At 39.4% G+C, this 22,949-nt stretch overlaps 1 protein-coding gene across 4 annotated transcripts in view; it reads left to right on the forward strand.

Annotated features, from left to right (window-relative positions):
- The first annotated feature begins 1,916 nt into the window (after nt 1-1,916).
- CD226 (CD226 molecule) overlaps nt 1,917-22,949 on the forward strand; it is a 106,959-nt gene continuing 85,926 nt past the window's right edge. For 2 of the 4 annotated variants that reach the window (XM_021099289.2, XM_085018120.1), the window contains exons 1-3: nt 1,917-2,095; nt 19,400-19,565; nt 19,872-20,210. In XM_021099289.2, coding sequence (XP_020954948.2) covers nt 19,520-19,565; nt 19,872-20,210 — 385 coding nt within the window. In that variant the 5' untranslated portion in view covers nt 1,917-2,095; nt 19,400-19,519. Of the gene's footprint in view, nt 2,096-11,720; nt 11,770-19,399; nt 19,566-19,871; nt 20,211-22,949 lie in introns of those variants that run through there. The other 2 variants (XM_021099286.2, XM_085018117.1) reach the window with 1 other exon arrangement.

The raw sequence follows: 22,949 nt of genomic DNA on the forward strand, positions 1-22,949 counted from the left end.
CCCTTCATAAGACCTGGTGAAATTTTTTCGAATAGGCCATGTACTCTAGGAAGAGGAGGATGGAGACTGGCCCTGCTTCCTTGAGAGCCAGAATTGTTAGAAGATTTCTGCTGAAAGAGAGTAATCTTGATTTAGGGCTGGGTAGAAAAGATAACATAGCCTCCCAAGTTGACCAGGAGTGACTGGGAGTGAAGGTAGGTTGGACCCAGCAGTAGGAACCAGGTGGTCTCAGTTACTGCTGTATAAATGGTAGCCAACTATCCTGATTTGTCCAGGAGTGCAGTGTTTCTTGGGGCATGAGACTTCAAACCTACAGCCAACTAAGGTAACTTTTAGGATGACCTATCATCCAAACCAAGACAATTTTGATAATAAAATGGGAGGTTGTTAATAAACACGCCAGTTCAACCAGGTATATATTGGAGCCATCCCAGGGAGCCCAAGAGATGGAACCTTATCTGAATTAGATTACATTTGTTCCTGATGCAAATTCCAGGAGGATGTGGGGCATTATACAGCTGAGGCAGGAAGCCTTCCCTTATCTAGTCACCTTGCTGAAGTGATAGGCTATGGGGACAATGACCATGGTGTAAATGTTAACCAAAAAAGTCAAATATAAGCTGCATTACTCAACTGTGGACAAAGCTGTTCTTAGGGCACCAGCAAAGCAGAGAAACAACTATGAAAACAATACAAGTTTAGAAATTTGCAATAAAAATATCTAGCAAGAATCTGTTTTGATAAGTACATATGTGATTTTTTGAGGTATAGTTGATATACAGTATGTTTCAGGTTGCAATACAGTAATGCACAATTTTTAAAGGTTATATTCCATTTATAGTTATTACAAAATATTATATAGCCAAAGATATGTTCTAACAGGAGTTCCTGTTATGGCACGATGGAAATGAACCCGACTAGTATCCATGAGGACACAGGTTTGATCCCTGGCCTTGCTCAGTGGACTAAGGATACCGTGTTGCCACAAGCTGGGGTGTAGGTCACAGATGTGGCTCAGATCTGGTGGTGTTGTGGCTGTGGCGAAGGCTGGCAGCTGCAGCTCCAATTCAACACCTAGCCCTGGAACTTCCATATGCTGCAGGTGCAGCCATTAAAACAAACAAACAAACAAAAACACGATTACCCTTAGTTAAAGAAAACCAAACATCTCAAGTTAATGAATTTAGCACTTTTCTAAGTATGGGAAGATGCAAAAGTCTGGGCTCATCAAAATCCTTCCTTTTATGTGCACCTTAACAATCTAGGGTGCACTCTCAGGGGCAGATGCTCTGGCTGATGGCTTGATGGCCACAACATCCTCAGTTTCTTGAGGTGTCAGATGATATTCTTTGTCCCCCGTATCCTAGCACATATATGTTTTGTGCTGTTTTGGAAAGTAAAAAAAAAAATTTCTTTTAAATTACTTGATATGTAGCAGTATTGAGAGTACTGGATGCCTAATAAACTATTCAGAGCTTATTTTGCTTCTTTTGCTTAAAAGTACCCAGCTGAGTGTAGGTCACTTGGCCAAGATAACAGGAAGGTGGAGTTTGCTGGCCTGGGTGCTCCACTGGGGCTGGCAGGCTCTGTGCCGCCATCACGGTACTGGGAACTGGAGGTCCCACAGCTAGTCTGAGATGTATTGGGTTTGACCTCAGGTCTCTTTGCAAAGCCTACATTCTTCTGTTCACAGAGGAGTAACTTGCTCTCTTTCACTAACTAATCATGATGCAGAGGGAATGTTATCAATAGCAGTAGCACAAAGTAATGTGGGATGCAGAGGAGAAAGGATGAGCTCTGTCAGGGAATGGCTGTGGGGAAGAGATAGTGATTATCTGCAGGCCCCCATCCATCCCTGGAGTGTGGCCGTCTGCTGCTTCCTGGAGTCTTTAGAACAAATTCCCAAGGAAGAACTTAGTACTTACCCGGGCCTGATGCTCAGGTCAGGAGTCCTGAGAATGTATGTGCAAGTATGTATTTCCTTGAAAGCTTGAGGTCATCAGGAGAGGGGGAGGTTTATAAATGAAAGAGAAAGAAGACAGTGGCCAAAGGGACTCCTGAGGGCAGCCTGCTGGGCCTGGCAATGCCAAACCAGGTGAGAAGAGGGAGTGGGCTCCCAGACTGTGTGGAACTTTTTAGAATGGATCATTCTCTGTCCTGTTTTTATGAGCGTATGTGTGTTGAACAAAGTTCTGTAATTGGTATAATACAGATATTTTGAATGTCTAAACTTAGATCTGCATAACCATTGAGCAGCCAAAGAGCATCCCTACCTAAGGATTTAGCACAACTAATTGAGCCAGTCCACTAAGAAAGGCATGTAGATTGTTCTCAATTTTTATTCTTTGAAATCATGCTGTAGTAGATACTTACATATTTTAAAACACAGATCTTTGCTAAATTTGCTAAATTTATAGTTCTTTGGGATAAATATATTGAGGCCACCTTGCTGGGTCAGAGGATAAAATAAGTCATTGCTTAACTCTAACACATATCTGCAGTGTTAGAGCACATAACAGAAGTGCATATCTGTTTTTGTTTGTTTTTGCTTTTTAGGGCATATGGAAGTTCCTGAGCTAGGGGTCGAATTGGAGGTGCAGCTGCCAGCCTACTCCACAACCACAGCAATGCCAGATCCTTAACCCACTGAGTGAGGCCAGGGATCGAACCTACATTGTGGTGGATACTAGTCGGGTTCGTAACCCCCTATGCCACAATGGGAACTCTTGAAAATGCATACCTGTTTAAGTTTGCACTCACAGCACCTGGCATTTATGTTTCCATACACTCTTGTAAACAATGATCACTACCATTCCTTTCATTTATATAGTTACATATTTGACATGCAATAATTACTGTGTCATTGTTTTAATTTTTATTTATTATAATTGGTGAGACCAAACAACTTTTTACATTTTTCTATTTATAGTCCTCCTGATGTGAATTGATGTTTAACCTCTATTGCTTGTTTTCTATTAGAGTATTTGTGGGATTTTTTGTTCATTGATTTTTAAGTATTTTGCACTTGGAAAACATACTTCTGTCTTGTAACTTTCATATATTCTTCTCCCAGTTGTCCTGCCTTTGGCTTTGTTAGTGTGTGAAATTTGCCATGCCACAGTTTTAAGGTTTTTTGGTAGAAAAACTGTCATATTTTCGCTGGCTTTGGTATATGTATATAAATATATACACATATCTCATTATATGTATCTTAATATATTTTGATATATGTTTGTAATCTCCAAAATTTTTTATGTAAAACCAAAATCTACCTCCACTCTCAGGTTTATAAAACATATTCTCTCATTTTAGACTTTTTCTTATTCAAATTATTATTATATTTGGAATGTGTGCTGCTGTAACCATTGAGTTATTGGTCAGGGTTTTTTTTGTTTGTTTGTTTGGTTTTTTTTTTTGTCTTTTTGCTATTTCTTTGGGCCGCTCCCGCGGCATATGGAGGTTCCCAGGCTAGGGGTCGAATCAGAGCTGCAGCCACCGGCCTATGCCAGAGCCATAGCAACGCAGGATCTGAGCCACATCTGCAACCAACACCACAGCTCACGGCAACGCCAGATTGTTAACCCACTGAGCAAGGGCAGGGACCGAACCCGAAACCTCATGGTTCCTAGTCGGATTCGTTAACCACTGCGCCACGATGGGAACTCCTGGTCAGGGTTCTTAATTCTAACTCTCCAATTACTTCTAAGTTGAGAATGAAGCAACTTAAAAGGATAATGGACAGGAGCAGGTCACAGAATGAATGGGTGTAAGTTGGGGTATATTTACCTACTGTACAGGCCGTAATGACAGAACACTTGCTCCACACGTGGTCTGGTAGAGAAATACACTGCATTACATGTGGCAGGAAGGTGTTGGTGTAGAAGGACAGTGAGGGAAGTTCTCTCAGGTTCCCCAGAATCACATTCAGCACCATTTCCCAGCCTTCAGGGGCTGCCTGGGGATGAAGTTATGAGTGTTCTTTGTTATCTAGTTATATTCAAACCTTGACCCCTAAATATCTGTAATTCTTGGGGTCTGCTTCTGAATTTTCAATTCTTTCATGTTATTACTTTAAAATATATTTTAATATCTGGTAGTGCAAAGTGACTTACTCCATTTTTCTTCTTATAAAAAAATGCACTTTTCTATTATGCATTTAAACAAAGCTCTTGCTCAGTGAAAAAATTTTCGTTTTGTGAACAATCTTACACACAAACCACACTAAGCACTAAAAAAAAAAAGTAGCCACGTCTGCCTCCAATGGCCTTTGCCATCTCAAGGGTCTCCCCAGCCCGACCTGCTCAAGAATGTAAAAACTTATAAAATTCCAGGCAAATTTAAACATTTTTGAAATGTTTTCCTTAACTTGCTTCTGGCTATAGAGGAACATAGTGTGTTACTTTCATTTATTCGAGACTTATGTTATTTCCTTTCATTGAATTCACAGAGGTGTATAATTACTACAGATTCCTGAGGAACATTTCTATATATTCATCCATACATATGTATGTGCATAGACTTATATATGTGTACTTTTTGCTACTCTTCTGGATATGACATAAAATAAAGCTATTGAGCCTTATAAAATATTTTGCTAGACATCTCATTTATTCTTTCATCAGTTTTTTTATTTGATTCTTTTGTGTTCTCTATACAATTGTTGATCATCTACAAGTAATAGTAAATTTATAATAACTCTTAAATATTTACAATTCCTACTCCTTTTTAAAATACTTGTAACATCAGTTAAAACTTCTAGAGCAATGTCATATGGTGGCATTGGATAGTGGTCATCCTTGTCTTATTTATAAACTTAAGATTCTTCTATTTTTCTTATTCAAATTATTTATTCAAATTATTTATTTTATATATAGTATCTTACTATCAGGTTTTCCATTAGTTTCTAATCAATTTTTATTATGCCAATTAAATTTAAAAATCACTCTTTTTATCAGGAAAACCTATTTAAAATTGTCAAGCGTGGGAGTTCCCGTCTTGGCCCAGTAGAAACGAATCTGACTAGCATCCATGAGGACGCAGGTTCCATCCCTGGCCTTGCTCAGTGGGTTAAGGATCTGGCGTTGCCATGAACTGTGGTATAGTTTGCAGATGCAGCTTGGATCCTGCATTGCTGTGGCTGTGGCGTAGGCCAGCAGCTGCAGCTCCAATTTGACCCCTAGCTTGGGAACTTACATATGCCACAAGTGCAGACCTAAAAAGACTAAAAAATAAAATTGTCAAGTGCCTTTGGGGCATTTACTAGATTAAGTGATATTTTCTCATGTTAATCATAATTGCTGTTTATTTATTGACAACAACCTGAGACATTTGTTCTTTCCTGTCTCTTGCTTTCCGTGTTCAATTCATTGCTTCCTCATGGTCCCTATCCTTCTATTCCCTGTATTTCCCAGACACCAGAGACTGGGCTGGATGCAGGCTCCATCACTTTGGTAAGAGTTCTTCCCAGGTGGTGCTATATTCCTTCTACTATGTCATATCTGGAGTCACCTCCTGTCTGGTTGCACTGTCTTAGTGAGGTTAAGGTTGATCAGAGGGCTCTGCTATTGTCAATCACAAGTATATGTCTTTATAAATTTCCCATTAACCTTACACCCAGTGCTTTAGCATCTGGTAACAACTGTCTCAATCTATCATTTTAATAGGGTTGCCAAATAGTGATTTGAAAATATCTATTTTTTTTCCCCACTTCGTAGCAGAATTTTTCTATAAAGAAAAATTTAGGTCACCCTAAAATGCAAATTGTACAGGAAAGGCAGGATAAATGTTTGCTTTTCCCTTTACTTACTATTTGTTAGGATAATGAATTTGTGCCCTGGCCACCTTAGAGGAAAGAGGCAGGAAGTGGTTAGTCTAAGGCTCCATCCAACAATGTGATGATTTTAGCTGTGCTTTCTATTTCTGTCAACAAATAGTAATGTTAGGGAGTGTTTTTACTTTTAAACTGTTGAAAAGGCACTTAATAAGTGTCACTACAAAGCTTGGAGAGAGGACTTTTGTTTATCTCTCTGAGCAGTAGCTTCCCTTCATCCTGCCCCACTGATTTTCGTTGTCTTCACTCTTTTCCTTCTGGTTGGAACCCTTAGAACAACAATTCTCTTGAGGCAAAAGCCAGTTTCATTTGCTTAGGTTGTTGTTATCATTTGTTTTTTGGATTCATTGTTGATCATGTGATGTTTTAGCAATTCCCCTATTTGCTCAGGAAGATCAGGTAGACTCATGTTGAGAAGAACAATTTTGCCTTCCTGGGGCCAAAATATTGAGAAAGCTGTGTCACTTCAGGAGTAGGTGAAAAGCAGATTGTATCAGTTCTTTATATTACAAGCGTTCAAGAGCCCCAAGAAGAAGCTCAAGATGGGCCCTACAGAGGAGCAATAAAAGCTGTATCCATCTTTCCTTCCTTAATAATAGCAAAAAATTGATTGTGGGATATGGGTGATGCTGAGGCTATTGATGATGATGTATGTGTGTTTGCATGTAGATGAAGAATTAGGAACTGATGGTAAAAGAACAATTGAAAAGCCCCTAGTCTATATAAATATGGATTTTTTTTCATTTTAAAAAATTTCATTAAAGTATAATCAATTTACAATGTTGCATTAATTTATACCATATACCAAAGTGATTCAGTTACACACACATCCATTTTCTTCAGATTCTTTTCCCATATAGGTTATTGTAGATTATGGGGTAGAGTTCCCTGTGCTATATACAGCAGGTCCTCATTGACCATCCATTCCATATTCCACAGTATTTTTGCCACTCCCAACCTCGCAATCCATCCCTCCCTCACATTTCCCCTTTGGTAACCATAAGTTTGTTTTCAAAATCTGCCGGAGGCCAGCTCCGGCGACCAGGGAGCATACGCTTTTTCCCCGATAGGAGAGGGATGCGGCGTCAGCGAATGTACAATCACGCAGACAGCCTCTTTGTCCCTTCTTTCAGGGTGCTGGACTGCTCAAATTTTATTGGCATAAGTGGTTGATTATATAGGCAGCTTTTTGCTACAGATTACATCACAGTGTTAAAAGTACATTGGTCAACTATTACATGGTATAGCAGCCATACATCATGTTTTAAGATCTTTGTTTTAACTAAACTTAGTGGGTACAATTTAGGGGCAATTAGGTACAATACATCATGTTTAAAGATCTCTATCTTAACTAAACTTAGTGAGTACAATTTAAGGGCAGTTAGGTACAATACATCATGGAAAGGAGGAGACAGTACAAATCATCCCATGGCCAGCCAGTCTTTACAATTTGAAGAGTTCACAGACACAAGAATTCGGCATTCACAAATCTTGTTTTTAGACTGGTGCTTATCTTTAAAGCGTTATGGCAGGGAGACAGTGTAAGAAAATATAAGCCAACTTAACTAGGTATCACTTAAAAGCTTCTATAACTCATAGCTAGGTGTCTTTTGGTCAAGAATAATATATGTCTAACTTCTATGAACCTCATTAAAATCCTAATTCTAAAGTTTACTGTGTAACTAATTAATAGATAAACACTATGTTTTAACTAAGTTGGATTTAAATAGGGGAAAGTCCTTCAGGATGAAAGTCTTATTATATTATTGTTGTAATTTTGTTAAATCACAAATCACCACAGGAAAATAAGAATGGGAAATAAGAATAATAAGTAAATGATCAGGAAAGACTGAGAAAAACTGAATAACAAATGAAACAGCAGGAAAGACTAGGTCACCCAAGAAACAATCCATGTTTTCCAGTGCAAACATGGAAATTGCTTTCCCAGGAAAACCTTAATTCTTCCCCATCAACATCAAAGTAAGAGCTGTGTAACCTGAGGCCTGCACTCGGCTTGTACCATGCAGGTAGGCTTTCATCTTGACCAGAGGCCCACCTTTGCCATGTACTGTTCAGGTGAGCTTTTTTCCTGACCAAAATCTCACCTTCGGCTGTACCATTCGGGTGGGCTCCCTTTCTTGGTTAAGAACCTGCCTTCAGTTTTTTCTGCCATCAGGCAAGGTCCTTTTTTGAGTCCTTGCATTTTCTCAGCTCCCTGCAAAAATCTGTGAGTTTCTTTCTGTTTTATAAATAAGTTCATTTGTATCATTTTTAAAATTCCACATATAAGTGTTCTCATAGAATATTCATCTTTCCCTACGTTACTTCACTTAATATGCTAATTTCTAGCTCCATCCATGTTGCTGCAAATGGCATTGTTTCATTCTTTTTTATGGCTGAGTAAATAGTCATATATATATATATATATATATATATATATTCCATTATTATGTATATAATAACACACACACATACACCATGTCTATTCATTCCTCTGTCAGTGGATATTTATGTTGCTTCCACATTTTAGCTATTGTAAATAATGCTGCAATGAACATTGGGGTGCATGTATCTTTTCAAATTATGGTCTTAAATTATACATTAGACCAGATGGACTAAATTGATATTTATAAAATGTTCCATCTAGGAGTACCAAAAATACACATTCTTCTCAAGTGCACATGGAACATTCTCCAGCATAGATCATATGCTGGGTCACAAATAAAGCTTCAGTAAATTTAAGAAAATTGAAGTCATATCAAGCATCTTTTCCAACCACAATGCTATGAGACTAGAAAAAAAATGCAAAAAACACAAACATGTAGAGACTAAACAATATGCTACTAAACCACCAAAGGATCATAAAGAAACAAAAGAGGAAATTAAATAAATACCTAGAGACAAGTGAAAATGAAAACACAAGGACTCAAAACATATGGGACACAACAAAAGAAGTTCTAAGAGGGATGTTTATAGCAATACAGGCTATAAACAGAAACTAAGAAAAATCCCCCCAAAACAACCTAATCTTACACCTAAAGCAACTAGAGAAAGAACAAACAAAACTCAGAATTTTGAAATCATAAAGAAGAAAAAAGAAAAGAAGGAAAGAAATCACAAAGATCAGAGCAGAAATAAAAATGAAGAAAACAATAGAAAAGATCAAAGAAACTAAAAGCTAATACTTTGAGTGGGATGGAAATCCTATAAAATTGGAGTGTGATGACCATTTTACACCTATAAATGTAATAAATTCATTGAGTAATAAAAAAATTAAAGCTAATACTTTGAAAAGATAAAGAAAATTGATAAACCTTTAGCTAGACCCATCAAGAAAAAAGGAAGAAAGCTCAAGTCAATCAAATTAGAAATGAAAAAAGGGAAATTACAGCTGCCATCACAGACATATAAATGATCATAAGGGGCTACTATAAGCAACTATCTGCCAATAAAATGGACAGCCTAGAAGAAATAAACAAATTCTTAGAAAGGTACAATCTTCTAAGACTGAACCAGGAAGAAATAGAAAGTATGAACAGACTGACCAATCACAAGTACTGAAGTTGAAATTTGTATTTAAAGACTTCCAACAAGCAAAAGTTCAAGACTAGATGGCTTCACAGGTGAATTCTATCAAACATATAGAGAAGAGTTAATATCTACCCTTCAGGAATTTCCATGTGGTGCAGTGGGTTAAGAATATGACTACATTGGCTCAGGTTTTTGTGGAAGTGAGGATTCAATCCTCAGCCCAGTGGGTTAAAGGATCTGGTGTTGCCATAGTTGTGGCATCAGTCACAGCTGTGGCATCAGTCACAGGTGAAGCTTAGATTCAGTCCCTAACCCTGGAACTTGCATATACTGCAGGTGTAGCCATAAAACAAAACAAAGCACCTAAACTTTTAAAACTATTCCAAAAAATTGTAGTGTAAAGGACATTCCCAAACTTATTCTATGAGGCCACCATCACCTTGATACCAAAACCAGAAAAGTCTGGATTTTGTGTCAGGAAAAACAGATTTTTAAACATAGAACTCATGGATGTAAACAGCACATACCATTACAATAGGCTCTGCCTTTTATGGAGAGGTGAATTGTCTGGATAGATAAAGACAGTTTCAGCCAATATTTGAGGTTCAACTGAAGGATTACTGTGTCATTTTGAGAAAGAGTTGGCCCCAAAGGGGAAAGTTTGTCTTTGGGTTGATTGGATCAAGGCATTTTTGTGTCATTCATTGGAGAAATAGATGAGACAAAAGGCAAAAAATATTTCACACATTGGACATGGGACGGACTCCAGATTGTAATTAGTGTTTAGATCACATGCTGTGAAACCTAACAGTAGTCATTGCTTCACTCGCATTGAACAAATTTTGATGGAACACCTACCACACACCAGGCACCATGCAAGGCTCTGCGGATGGAGCAATGGATGGGCCTTTATCCCCACCTTGAAGGAATTTATTTAGGTATCATAAGAATTGCAGCAAAAAAAATGGCAATTATAAGGATGTGATATGTTTCAGTCAGGATATAGCTGGGGTTCTTAGGGAACTCACAGGAAGATTAATGAGCCCATCTTGGGGGTGCTCAGGGAAAGGACTTTATAAGGCATGTCTGAGCTGATATGGACTGGAGGGCAGAGGAAACCCATGTGCAAAGGCACTGCCCTTCAGAATATCTTCCCCAAGGTCTAAATTATTAGGAAGGAGGATGCGGGTAAGCGAAGTTGTAAGATGTGAGACTGGGAAAAATGGCAGAGTTCAAGTGTGTCTGACCTTGTAAGTCAGTAAGAAGTTGGATGTTCTTTTGAGGATGGTGAGGCATTGAAGGGAGTGACATGAGGCAGGCGGGTGTTTTAGGAAACTTCCTCTGTGCCATAATTAAGTGCCTAAAAGATATTCATGTGATGAAAGGCAGCATTTCATGGTCTTTCCCATGCTCTCAGGCATACATGTGGTCTGCAGAAGAGTCTGTGACTCAGAGTTCAATGTCCAGGGCAGGTTAGCCCCCAGCAAATGCCTTCTCTTCTGTTGGATGCAATCTTTTCTCCCCAGTACGTCCATGAATTGCGTGAACTCAACCTTAGCCATAATCCTTCATGGTGGTTTAACCAATAGAGAACCTCTATTGTCTCATAAATTAAAAGAAAGGATTAGCCATAATCCTTCATGGTGGTTTAACCAATAGGGAACCTTTATTGTCTCATAAATTAAACGAAAAAATAAAACTAACTTTGCTGTCTTCTGGAACAACGTAAAAACGATTGTGTGTCTGAAACAAAGCTGACAGACTTGTGGGGACAGTTCTTAGGAAACCGCCAACGTGTGTGCTTTTTGTATCAGAGAAGAGTAGATTCAAAAATCAAAACTGAAGAGTATCTAGAAGGTAGGGTTGAAACATGCTTAGATATGGGCAGAGATAAGCTTCCTGCACTGAAGAGACTTCTGACTCTGAAAGGCTTTGGCAGGAAAACAAATGGGGAAGAAAAGGCAAAGTAACCAATTTTGAGTTTTTTTGTGTGTAGTTTCAATTCAGAGTAAGAACATTCACAGTGAAAGTACATCCTTTCAAAATGTAGAAGCTTAGAGGGGAAAAGAGAGGGACAGAACTGCATCTGAGTTTGGAATGAACCTGAGTAGCTAAAATGGTAGAGATACTTCTTCAAGAAGCAGGGACACTTCTTGAGTGATTTTAATCCTCCTTAGTGAAAAATTAGTGATTGACTTCAGCTCCGACCTGAGAGAGCTGTGGTGGAGACAGCAGCTCAAAGCCACGCCCTGGGTCTAACGCCCCAGCTTCTCCTGTGGTGCCAACATGGGGCGATTGCCTTGACCGAAAGGGGGTGAGGCAAAGAGGCCGTGATAAACAGGAAGTCCTTAACCAAGACACACACCGGGAAAGGAGCATCAGAGCAAGCAGAACTCTCACATCTCAAGGTTAGTAATCTTCTAGAAAAAAAGACTGGATGTGGCTGAGTTCACACTTTTAAAATTAATAATGTGCAGGGAATGGGGGCTGTTGCTACAACAGGACAACCAGATACATAAGCAGGAAAAGAGCCACGGGGGATAGCTGTAACTTAGCAGAATGTTTGATCACTATAGACCTGTAAGTTTAATGATGGGCATAGTTTAGTAAGAGTGTCACTTAGAGTTCTTTTCTCAGTCTGTTCTTAGGAAAATCTGATAGTATGGGTCTTCTGAATAAGAAAATTGAACTATTTTCCCAGTATCGGGCTATCAGGCTTAACCTGCCTCCCTCCTTCAGGAAAGTCTGAGCAAAGATGAACTTCAATAATAAAGGTTTTCTATCCAAATATTTATAGCCCTAGGCCAGGGCTGGCAAACTGTTTCTACCAAGGGCCAGAGAGTTAATATTTTCGGTTCTGCAGGACATGTGGGCTCTGATGCAACTCGCCACTGTGGTACAGAAAGAGCCGGAGATGATATGAGGCAGATGGGTTTGTCTGGGTTCCCACTGAACTATTTCCAAAGATGGGGCAGTGGGCTGGCTCGTTCTGGAGGCTACCACTGGAGCCCAACTGAAGTCTCTACTTTGAATGGAAGTGAGTTTTTATGGCCCCTCAAGAGGTAGTCGAACTCCTGGGGGCATGTCTCTGAAGGGGGCTTGCCCTTCTTTAGAAGGATTCTCTTAAAGAGACCCTGGGAGGCACAGAGCAGAAACCTAGATCATGCTGCTCCCACTGGTCTTGCTGGAAGCAGGAGCCTCTGAGCACCTAGGACCTTCCACCACAGGTACCAGTCAGCTCCGGCCTCTGAAAAAAGGGAAGGAACAAAGACCACAGAGCCATGACCTTCCCAGTCCCAGTCCCTTGTTCCTAAAGTTTAGTGCAGCCCTCTGATTCCCAGTCCTCTACTTCCCGCCATGTGGGTAGTTGTCTGAGCTGGTGAGGAGCAGGAAGAGACTCCGGTGTGCAGGGAGTTTCAGTATGGGCTGAGGAACAGAGTGGAGGCTAGGACCCTCCCCATTTCAGCATTTGTGGATGTGAAGTGATTTCTCTGTGTGCCAGCATTTGGGAAGCACAACGTCTCACTGAAAGCAGGGCAGTGAGGCAAGGAGGTAGAGAAGCTCTTGCGGAATGGCTAGAAGGAAACGACTTGTCTAAAGATGGTCCCCCAGCCCAGATCACCTTAGGGCCCACAGTCAGAGGTGAACTTGTGAGATGAAGTCACATGTCTGTGGTCTGCTGGGATGTGTTCAGCAGCAGAGAAATCCAGAATATTTTGATTAATGCCATCCTTGAGAATGAAGCTCTTTTATACAGACAGCTCTATTAGGAAAAAAACCTCAGGCCAAAATCCCTCATAAATCACGCAGAAATGGCACCTCCACCACAAAAAGAGTTCTGGTGCAGTCTCTGTTTGCCTTGGTTAGATGTTGATAAATAGGGTCCATCCTTAGCAAAGTTGCTATAAGCACTTGATCTTCAGCCCCAGGTCTTTTGGCATCTTTCATTCAAACCTGGTAGCTCCAGCTTCCTGAGTTCTGAATGCAGGTGCACTTCTGCTCTCTTCACCGCTTAGCTAGGGTGACTTCAGATTCCCTGGAAATGCAGGAGTTACTGCAAGTTATTATCAGCAAACCCCCTTTCCCAGAAACCCTCCTACTCCTCCACCCTTGATTCCTTCCTCCCAGGGGAGGCACTTCACTCAGGGCCTGACAGTAGGAGCTGATGAGAGTGGAAGAGGCTATGTTACAGCTAATACTTTTAGGGTCCACAATCAGTGACCTGTGTACCATAGCAGACATCTGATTTGGCCCTGTGTCTCCTACCTCTCCACCTGTACAACTTTACCCAGTCCTCACCCTCATTTTTTTCCTCCCCACTTCTCCCCCACCCCTCTCTCATTCACTTATTTTTCTTCCAGTTTTAATGAGATATAGTTGACATGCAGCACTATACAAGTTTAAGGTGTGCAGCATAATGATCTGACTTACATACCTCATGAAATATATCACGATAACCTGAGTGAACACGGATGAAATAGAAAAATAGAAACAGAAAAAGTTTTTTTTCCTTGTGTGATAACTCTTAGGATTTACTCTCTTAACAACTTTCATAGGTAACATAAATCAAGGTTAATTATAGTATCATGCTGTACTTTATATCCCTAGGACTTATTTATCTTATAAATGAAGTTTAAATTTTTTATATTATAAATCATTTATCTGACAAGCTGGACTATGCTCTTCTGCATTATTTATTTCCAGCTGTTGTCAGAAAGTTGTGACTCAAAGACTGTGCCCCTGGACTCTGGTCTTAGAATATACCATGACACTGTGTATTTGCAGACGAGAGTGGCTGGGGAATTAAGTGATGCCAATAAATTTAAGGCCAACAGCAAAATGTGGGGGCTTCTGCAGTTGGAAAGGCCTGAGGTAAATTTGGACTCCTGCTTTCACTAGCAGTTAATGTTTATTTTTATTGAGGTGAAATTCATATAACATAAAATTAACTATTTTAAAGTATACAATTAAGTGGAAATTCATACATCCACAGCGTTCTGCAGCTACTACCTTTATCAAGCCCCAAAACATTTTCATTATTCCCCACCAAAAAACCCCTTACATTAAGCAGTCACTTCCCATTTCTCCCTCCTACTACTCCCTGGCAACCGAGAATCTGCTTCCTGCCAACATGGACATACATATTCTGGATATTCCATGTAAATGGAATCCTGCAGTGTGTGACCTTTCGTGTCTGCCTTCTTTCACTCAGCATCATGTCTTCAAGGTTCATTCACACTGTAGTGTTAATCAATACCTCATTCCTTCTTATGGCTGAATAATATACCATTGTGTGATTTACCACAATTTATCCAATCTTCTGTTGGTAGACATTTGGGTTGTTTCCACCTTCTGACTCTTGTGACACTATAAATATTGTTCTACAAGTATTTGTTTGAGTACTTATTTTAGTTCTTTTGGGCATAAACCTAGGAGTAAAATTGCTGGGTCACATGGTCATTCTGTTTGACTTTTTGAGGAATGCCAAACTGTTTTCCACAGCAGCTGTACCATTTTACATTTCCACCAGCCATGCATAAGGGTTTCAATTTCTCTAAATCCATGCCAACACTATTAATTTTCTTATATTTAAAATTTTAATTAAAGTATAGTTGATTTACAATATTGTCCCAATATTTGCTGTACAGCAAAGTGACTCAGCCTTACATTTATATACATTCTCTTTAATATTATTTATTTTTTATTATAGCTATCTTTGTGGGTGTGAAGTGATTCCTCTGTGTGGTTTTGATTTTTCTTTTCTTTTCCTTTTTTTTTTTTGCTTTTAAGGCCCACACTTGTGGCATATGGAAGTTCCCAGGCCAGGGGTCTAATCAGAGCTATAACTGCTGGCCTACGCCACAGCCACAGCAATGCAGGATCCAAGCCACATCTGTGACCTGAGCTCACAGCAATGCCAGATCCCCAACCCACTGAGCAAGGCCAGGGATCGAACCCGCATCCTCATGGATACTAGTTGGATTTGTTTCCACTGCACCGCAACAGGGACTTCAAAAGTTTTTAATTTTGACAAAGTCAAATTTATTTTTCTTTTGTTGCTTATGCTTTTGGTGAAAACTAAGATTCCATTGCTGAATCCAAGGTCATATGAAGTTCTACCCTTATGTCTTCTAAGAGTGTTACCATTTTAGCTCTTATATTTAGCTGCTGATCCATTTGAATCAATTTTATATGTGGTGTTAGCTAAGGGTCCAACTTTCTTTTGAGTATTGCTATGTAGTTGTAGTTGTCCCAGCACCATTTATTGAAGAGGCTATTCTTTCCCCATTAAAGAGTTTTTGCACCCTGTTGAAAATCAATTGGCCATAGATATACAGGTTTACTTCTTGATTCTCAATTCTATTCTCTTGGTCTATATGTCTGTCCTTATGCCAGCACCACATTGGTTTGATTACTGTAGCTTTGTACTAATTTGTGAAATAAAAATGTGTTAGTGCTTCAACTTTTTATTTTTTTCAATTACCTTTGCGATTTTATATGAATTTGAGGATCAGCTTGCCTCTTTCTTCAAAAAAGGCCATTGAAATTTTGATAAGGATTATATTGAACCTGTATATTGCTTTTTCCCTTGCAATTTGGATGCTTTTTAAATTCTTGCTTAATTGCTCTGGCTAAAAGTACCAGTACAATGTAAGTAGTGGCGGTGAATGGGCATAAGTTTTCTCACCTGTCATTTGCCTTTTTTTTTTTTTTTTTTTCTTGTGGGTCCATTCCTCGATCTTTTCTAGCAGACATCTTTGGAAGGGCTTCATTTCCTCCATGGCCTCAACTTCAGTCAGGCAGCCTCCAAAATGAGCAGTCCTGGACCCTCATAGACCTTCTAACCTTAAGGGCAGAAATGGATTTCTCCTTATGCTCCTCTCACTTTTTTGCTCTCCTTTAACCCTCACTAGCAGTTTTTATTATAAAGTACCTTCTATTGAGCCAATGAGTATGGGCTTTATTTTCCTAACTGGACCTTGATTGGGACACCCATTTTCCTCTTCTTACTCCCAACAAAAACGTACATGGGTTTGGGTATCCACTTCTTCCACCCCACAGAGACATTATGACAAAACTTAGCCATTCCACTGACAACTATGGCTAATTTAGGGAGTGGAGGTGGAGAAACCAAGTGTAGACTAAGTAGATCCAATCAGGGTAAAGGAAATTATTTACATTCCATGTTGGGAAAACAGGTTTCCTTCCAACCCCCTCCCCTCTTTCTCTACCCTCTCCTCTCTCTCATCATGAGTGATATTCAGCTACCTTTCTAAGAGTATAAATCAGATCATATAATTCTAGTGGCTAAAAGCCTCCAATAGCTTCCACTTGCTCTTAGAATTATATCAGAAAGTCGATGATGGCAAACATGATAACCTCACCACATCTATCTACACAATCTAATCTCTTTTCATTTTCTGTCCCTATTTCCCCATAATTGCTCCAGCTACAAGGATTTTTTTAAAAGTTCCTTGCAGAGCTATCAGTATTTACACCATAGACACTTGTCCCAGGAAACTGCTTGGCACTAGAGTAACATATAGAAGCAAGATGCCAAGTTTGAAGGCATCAAGAATGCCATTCAAGACACTTTCAATCCAGACCCAATTTCATTTTTGTCTTTCCCTCTCCCTAGACTGCAGTAACATCATTTCTTGAAAATACCCCATGTTGTTGCATATTTATCTCCTCTTCAAATTTCTCTGCTTGGAAAGTCTTATTCAGGTTGAAAGTGCACCAGGGTGTGGTATGCTTTTCCTATGAAATCTTTCCCAAACCTGTTGGAAGGAACTGTTCCTCTCTAGGATATTGTAAAATTTGACTAAATGGCTTGCATAGAGATGATCTAGTTTTATTACAATAATTGTTCCTTTAATCTGCCTGGCCCAATACATTATGCATGACTAAAGAGCAGAGACCATGTCTTTCTCCTGTGCAAATTGTTTCATTGAATTACTTGCAAAACAAGTGAATGACAAAAAAGAAATGGCAGGTATCTCTCTTTTTTTTTTTTCGTCTTTTTGCCATTTTCTTGGGCCACTCATGCAGCATATGGAGGTTCCCAGGCTAGGGGTCGAATTGGAGCTGTAGCCGTCGGCCTATGCCACAGCCACAGCAACACAAGATCCGAGCTGCATCTGCGACCTACACCACAGCTCACAGCAACGCCGGATCCCCAACCCACTGAGAAAGGCCAGGGATCAAACCTGCAACCTCATGGTTCCTACTTGGATTTGTTAACCACTGAACCACGACGGAAACTCCGACAGGTATCGCTTTTGACTATATCACAAAGCCATCACAGGCACAACTAATATAGATGTGAAAGGTTTTAGAAAATAGAATGCTATGTAAACATAAAGCAACACTGTATATTATTATATGGCTGCATTATAATTTTGTTCTGATTGTCATTATTTTGTCTTTCTTTTTACAGCCACACCTGCAGCATGTGGAAGTTCGCAGGCTTGGGGATGAATCAGAGCTGCAGCTGAGGCCTGTGCCACAGCCACAGTAGCACTGGATCTGAGTTACATCTGTGATCTATGGCACAGCTTGTGGCAACTCTGGATCTTTAACCCACTGAGTGAGGCCAGGGATTGAACTCGAATTCTCAGACTATTTTGGGTCCTTAACCCATGGAGCCACAGTGGGAACTCCTGATCATCATTACATTTTTGATTCATACTTGATTTCGTATCTCCTGATGAAATGCCCATACTGATACTGATGTTCAGGAACAGACACCTACTGATAAACTTTTGAATGAAATTACATAGGAGGTTCACAGTTGCATTAGGCAGAATTGTGGGAAGCACTTCCCTTTTCTCAATTTTTACCCACCTTTTATTTCAATCCTCTCATCAGGAACCAAATGCATTCTTACAATCTCTTTTATTATAGAGGCAATAGAATATTTTTATGCTGACATGTTAATGTGTTTCCAGCAAGCTCTTAGGAAACAGAACTATTATTTTACAAGAGAGAGAAGGGAGCAATGAGGAACCTACTATAAGATGTAATCACTGGGGGAAACTGGGTGAAGGGTACACAGATCTTCTCTGTACTATTTTTGCAACTTCTTGTGACTCTATAGTTATTTCAAAATAAAAAGTTTTTTTAAAAAGTAACAATAGGGAGTTCCCGTCATGGCTCAGTGGTTAAGGAATCCGACTAGGAACCATGAGGTTGCAGGTTCGATCCCTGGCCTTGCTTAGTGGGTTAAGGATCCAGCCTTGCCATGAGCTGTGGTGTAGGTTGAAGATGTGGCTCAGATCCCACGTTGCTGTGGCTGTGGCATAGGCCGACGGCTACAGCTCCAATTAGACCCCTAGCTTGCGAACCTCCATACACCTTGGGTGTGGCCCTAGAAAAAGACAAAAATAAATAAATAAATAAAATAAATTTTAAAAAAAGTAACAATAATGGTAAATTTGTATATGCCCTGAGCCACAATACTTTGGTAACTGGAGGGCCTTCAATTGTCCTTTCATTACCCTGAAGCAAAGGCCTAAGAACAACAAAGAGGTAGAGGTCACAGGAAGGCCATGCCCTGTGGGCTGTCCATGCTGGTGGAGCCATGGGCCCCTACACATGGCCTTCCGACCCTGCTCCAATCTCACATGCTCAGGGAAGACTTCCCTGTTTTTCTGTCTAAGAGAAAACAAGCCACCCCTAGCCCTGTACCCACTTCTCTGCTTTGTTTTTCTTCCTGCACTTACCACCAAAGTATATTTTGTACCTCTTTATTTTAGTTTCTGTGTCCTCCCACTAGACTATAAATTCCATTATGGCAAGAGTTTTTTTTATTTGTTTGTTTGTTTTTAATTTACTGTTGTATCCTCATAGCCTAGAGCAGAGTTGGGCACAGAGCGCACACTCAGAGAATGTTTTCGATGAATGAATCTCTGTGGAAGATGAAAGCTTGACAATAAGCTATTTCCTTGAGAGAGAAGAAATTTAAATCTGCCCATCCTTGTATGAGAATAAATTTGACTTTGAAGCTCAGACCCTTTTCCTGTGTTCATACTTCAGATAAAGAAGACACTGCTGATAGAATCTGAGAGGAAGGAAACATTGCATCGAGCCAGGCTCTGCATGTAACAAGATAAAAATTGTCTTTCTATAGATCGGCCTCCCAAACAGGTTCCAAAGATGGATTATCTTACTTTCTTCTTGGTTATTCTTTATGTGTACAAAGGTAACGATAATGTCTTCTTTTAAAGAATTTATTCCTTTTTTAGTCTTACAGCGTGACATGTTCAGAATTTATAATGCTTTTAGTTGGCTTAGATAATTTCTTACTTGTTCAGAAAAACTACAAGTTGAAAATACCAATTATGAGCAGTGGAAGCCTTTATAGACTAAGGTAGAGACTGTTAGCCTTTAGCATGATCTCAGTTTGCTATCTTGCTAGGTCTTGGAAAGATTAGAATAAGCTTAAGATGTCTATTTGGTGTTTTAATCATCAAGTCTAATTGAATTAATGTGATGATGTTTTTTTCAGCTCTATGTGAAGAAGTATTTTGGGACACAACTGTTAAACTTGCTGAGAATATGACCCTAGAATGTGTGTATCCATCAATGAACACTTTAACCCAAATGGAGTGGTTCAAGATCAATATGATGGAGAGAGAGTCCATAGCCATTTTCAACCCTACTTACGGTGTGATTGTGAGAAAGCCCTATGCTGACAGGGTTTACTTTTCAAATTTAACCAATGCCTCTAATGATATGAGCCTATCCTTTCATAATGCCTCTGAGGCAGATATTGGCTTCTATTCCTGCTCTCTTCATACTTTCCCACACGGACCCTGGAAAAAGATGATACAGGTGGTTCCATCAGGTAAGTGAAAATGTTATTTAACTTTTTATCCATCTACAACAACTGTGAAATGCTTTATCATATTTTTGTACCATTTTAAATTCCATTTCTTGATTCTATAATATTGTTTCAATATATAATACTAAATAATATTGTGAATCAATTTCATTTTTCCTGAGGTGCTATCATTCTGATTAGAAGAAATGTATCGTGAATTTGAGTGTCGTGGGAGAAAGCACTATAGTCTTAACGATAACTTGAGCCTAGATTAAACTGATGTTGGCAATGTTTGGGCTCAGGAGCCAGACACATCCCTTTTTGTGCTCCATCTCAGCAATATAGTCCTATTTCATTTTGCTAGGCTCAGCGTCTCAACCCTGCACGTTCAGAGTCCTTTCTGTAACACCAAATCTAGATTTATTAGTGAGTCCTGGGCAGGGTTCAAGCACTGGCTCCATTTTTTGCTTCATCCAAGTTTCACTAGAAAGGATGCTTCAAAAATTTCAAGCTGTCATTTCAAAAAGAATCAAATGATCTCTTGAGGTATTTTCTGCTATGTCTACCAGTGATTGTTGTTTGAGTTAGTCCTCTCAGTAATAGCCGCATGGATTGGATATGGTATGTTGGAAAAACTTGGGTTTTACAGCCTTTACTTCTTTCATAACGTCACATCAACTGCTCAATCCCCGGAATATCAGGTTCCTGAGTAGTAAATTGAGTTAATAATACTATTCTCTTTGCTGAATGGTTTAGGGATTATACAGATATAGAACTTGGCTCATGGTAGTTAGGGAATGGTAAGTATTATTAGTATTGTCACTATTATTATTTCCTATGATTTTGACACAAAATGACTAATGACAAAATTTTTAAATGTCAGAGAGTGTCTAGGGAAGGAAATAATTTGGAACTCTGTGTTTCTTATCTGGTGTTTCTCAAATTATATCCTAAATAGACATCTAGCTGAGCACATTATATGCTACCTGATATAGTGCTTTTTCCATATTATAAAAGAACAATTTATAGTATTATATAAGGAGTATCTAATGGTCATGAGGTAAGAAAAATATCCATGTGTTAGTTTTCCCATTCTCTTTAAGTGTAGCTAAGCTCAAGAATAATTTTGTATATACTGACTGGTGAGACTTAAGAGTGTTGATTAGCAAAATCTCTTTAAATATTTACATTTTAAAGATTCCATTTTGCCACTCAAGATCTAATTTGCTGTTGTGTGCAGCCACCTGTCAAATGCTGTCTGCAGGTCTTTAGTAGGGAGTCCACTTTGGATTGGCCATGAAAGCGAAGGAGAGGATAGGCAATAGTCTTATGAATAAGCTATTCAACACATGTCCTGAGCACCATGGCCAGAACAAGATGGGCTTCCCTCCCTGCAAGCTTTTGTAGTTTGGGTCCCAAGTCAGGTATTCGGATCTCTGCCAAAGGACAACCAATTGAAAATAGGTAGAACAGGAATTCCCCTCGTGGCTCAGGGGTTGGCGAACCCGACTAGGACCCATGAGGATGGGGGTTCGATCCGTGCCTCGCTGAGTGGTTAAGGATCCAGTGTGGCCATGAGCTGTGGTGTAGGTTGCAGACGTGGCTTGGATCCCATGTTGCTATGGCTGTGGCGTAGGCCAGGGGCAACAGTTGCTATCGGACCCCTAGCCTTGGAACCTCCACATGCTGCCAGTGTGGCCCTAAAAGACAAAAAAAAAAGAAAGAAAGAAAGAAAGAAAGAAAGAAAGAAAGAAAGAAAGAAAGAAAGAAAGAAAGAAAACAGGTAGAACAGCGATTACCAGAGAGGTGAGGTGGAGAACTGGGGATATAGATGTTGGTCAGAGTATAGAGTCGAAGTTATGTAGGATGAATCAGTCTAGAGACCCAATGTACAGCATGAAGGCCACAGTTAATAACATTGTATTGCATTTTTTTTTTTTTTTTGTCTTTTTGCTATTTCTTTGGGCTGCTCCGGCGGCATATGGAGGTTCCCAGGCTAGGGGTTGAATTGGAGCTGTAGCCGCTGGCCTATGCCAGAGCCACAGCAACGCGGGATCTGAGCCTCGTCTGCAACCTACACCACAGCTCAGGCAACGCTGGGTCGTTAACCCACTGAGCAAGGCTAGGGACCGAACCCGCAACCTCATGGTTCCTAGTTGGATTAATTAACCACTGCGCCACGATGGGAACTCCTGTATTGTATTATTACCAAGAGAGTAGATTTTTGGTTCTCTGATCACCAAAAAAAACCAAACAAACAAACAAAAAAATGTGACTAAGAAAAGATGTATAAATTAGCTTGATTATAGTAATCATTCCACATATTGTTATGTTGTATATGCCTTAAATATGTACAATTTTTATTGGAAAAAAATGAAAACAGGTAGCTTGACCTCTTCTGAAAGTTCAGGATAGAGGGTAGCACTAAATTATTAAGATCTAACTTCTGGTTGGCACAATACCAATTTTTAGCAAGATGTAGAATGAGTTTGGCAATATTTTCCTATTTTTATCATCCAGATGTATTGTTACTGTTATTATTTTCAGGAGAAGAAAAAAAGAGATCTCTGGCTCATAGGGTTTTTCAAAAACAATGGTGAAATTTTCAGTCAGTCACCAGTCAGAGAAAGAATTACCCAACTTTATTTAGTTTGAGTCCTTCGTGATTGTATTCTTAGACATATTTTGCTGTTGTTTTTAATCCTTTATATTTTTAAAGGATAGATTACATTAATCAGCCAGTGAGAATATTTAATTCACTTT

This window comes from Sus scrofa, chromosome 1 (genome assembly GCF_054392235.1).
Source record: "Sus scrofa isolate SSC_HxYL_T2T_F1_AM1 chromosome 1, Sscrofa_HxYL_maternal_Yorkshire_Landrace_v2.0, whole genome shotgun sequence".
Classification (NCBI taxonomy): domain Eukaryota; kingdom Metazoa; phylum Chordata; class Mammalia; order Artiodactyla; family Suidae; genus Sus; species Sus scrofa.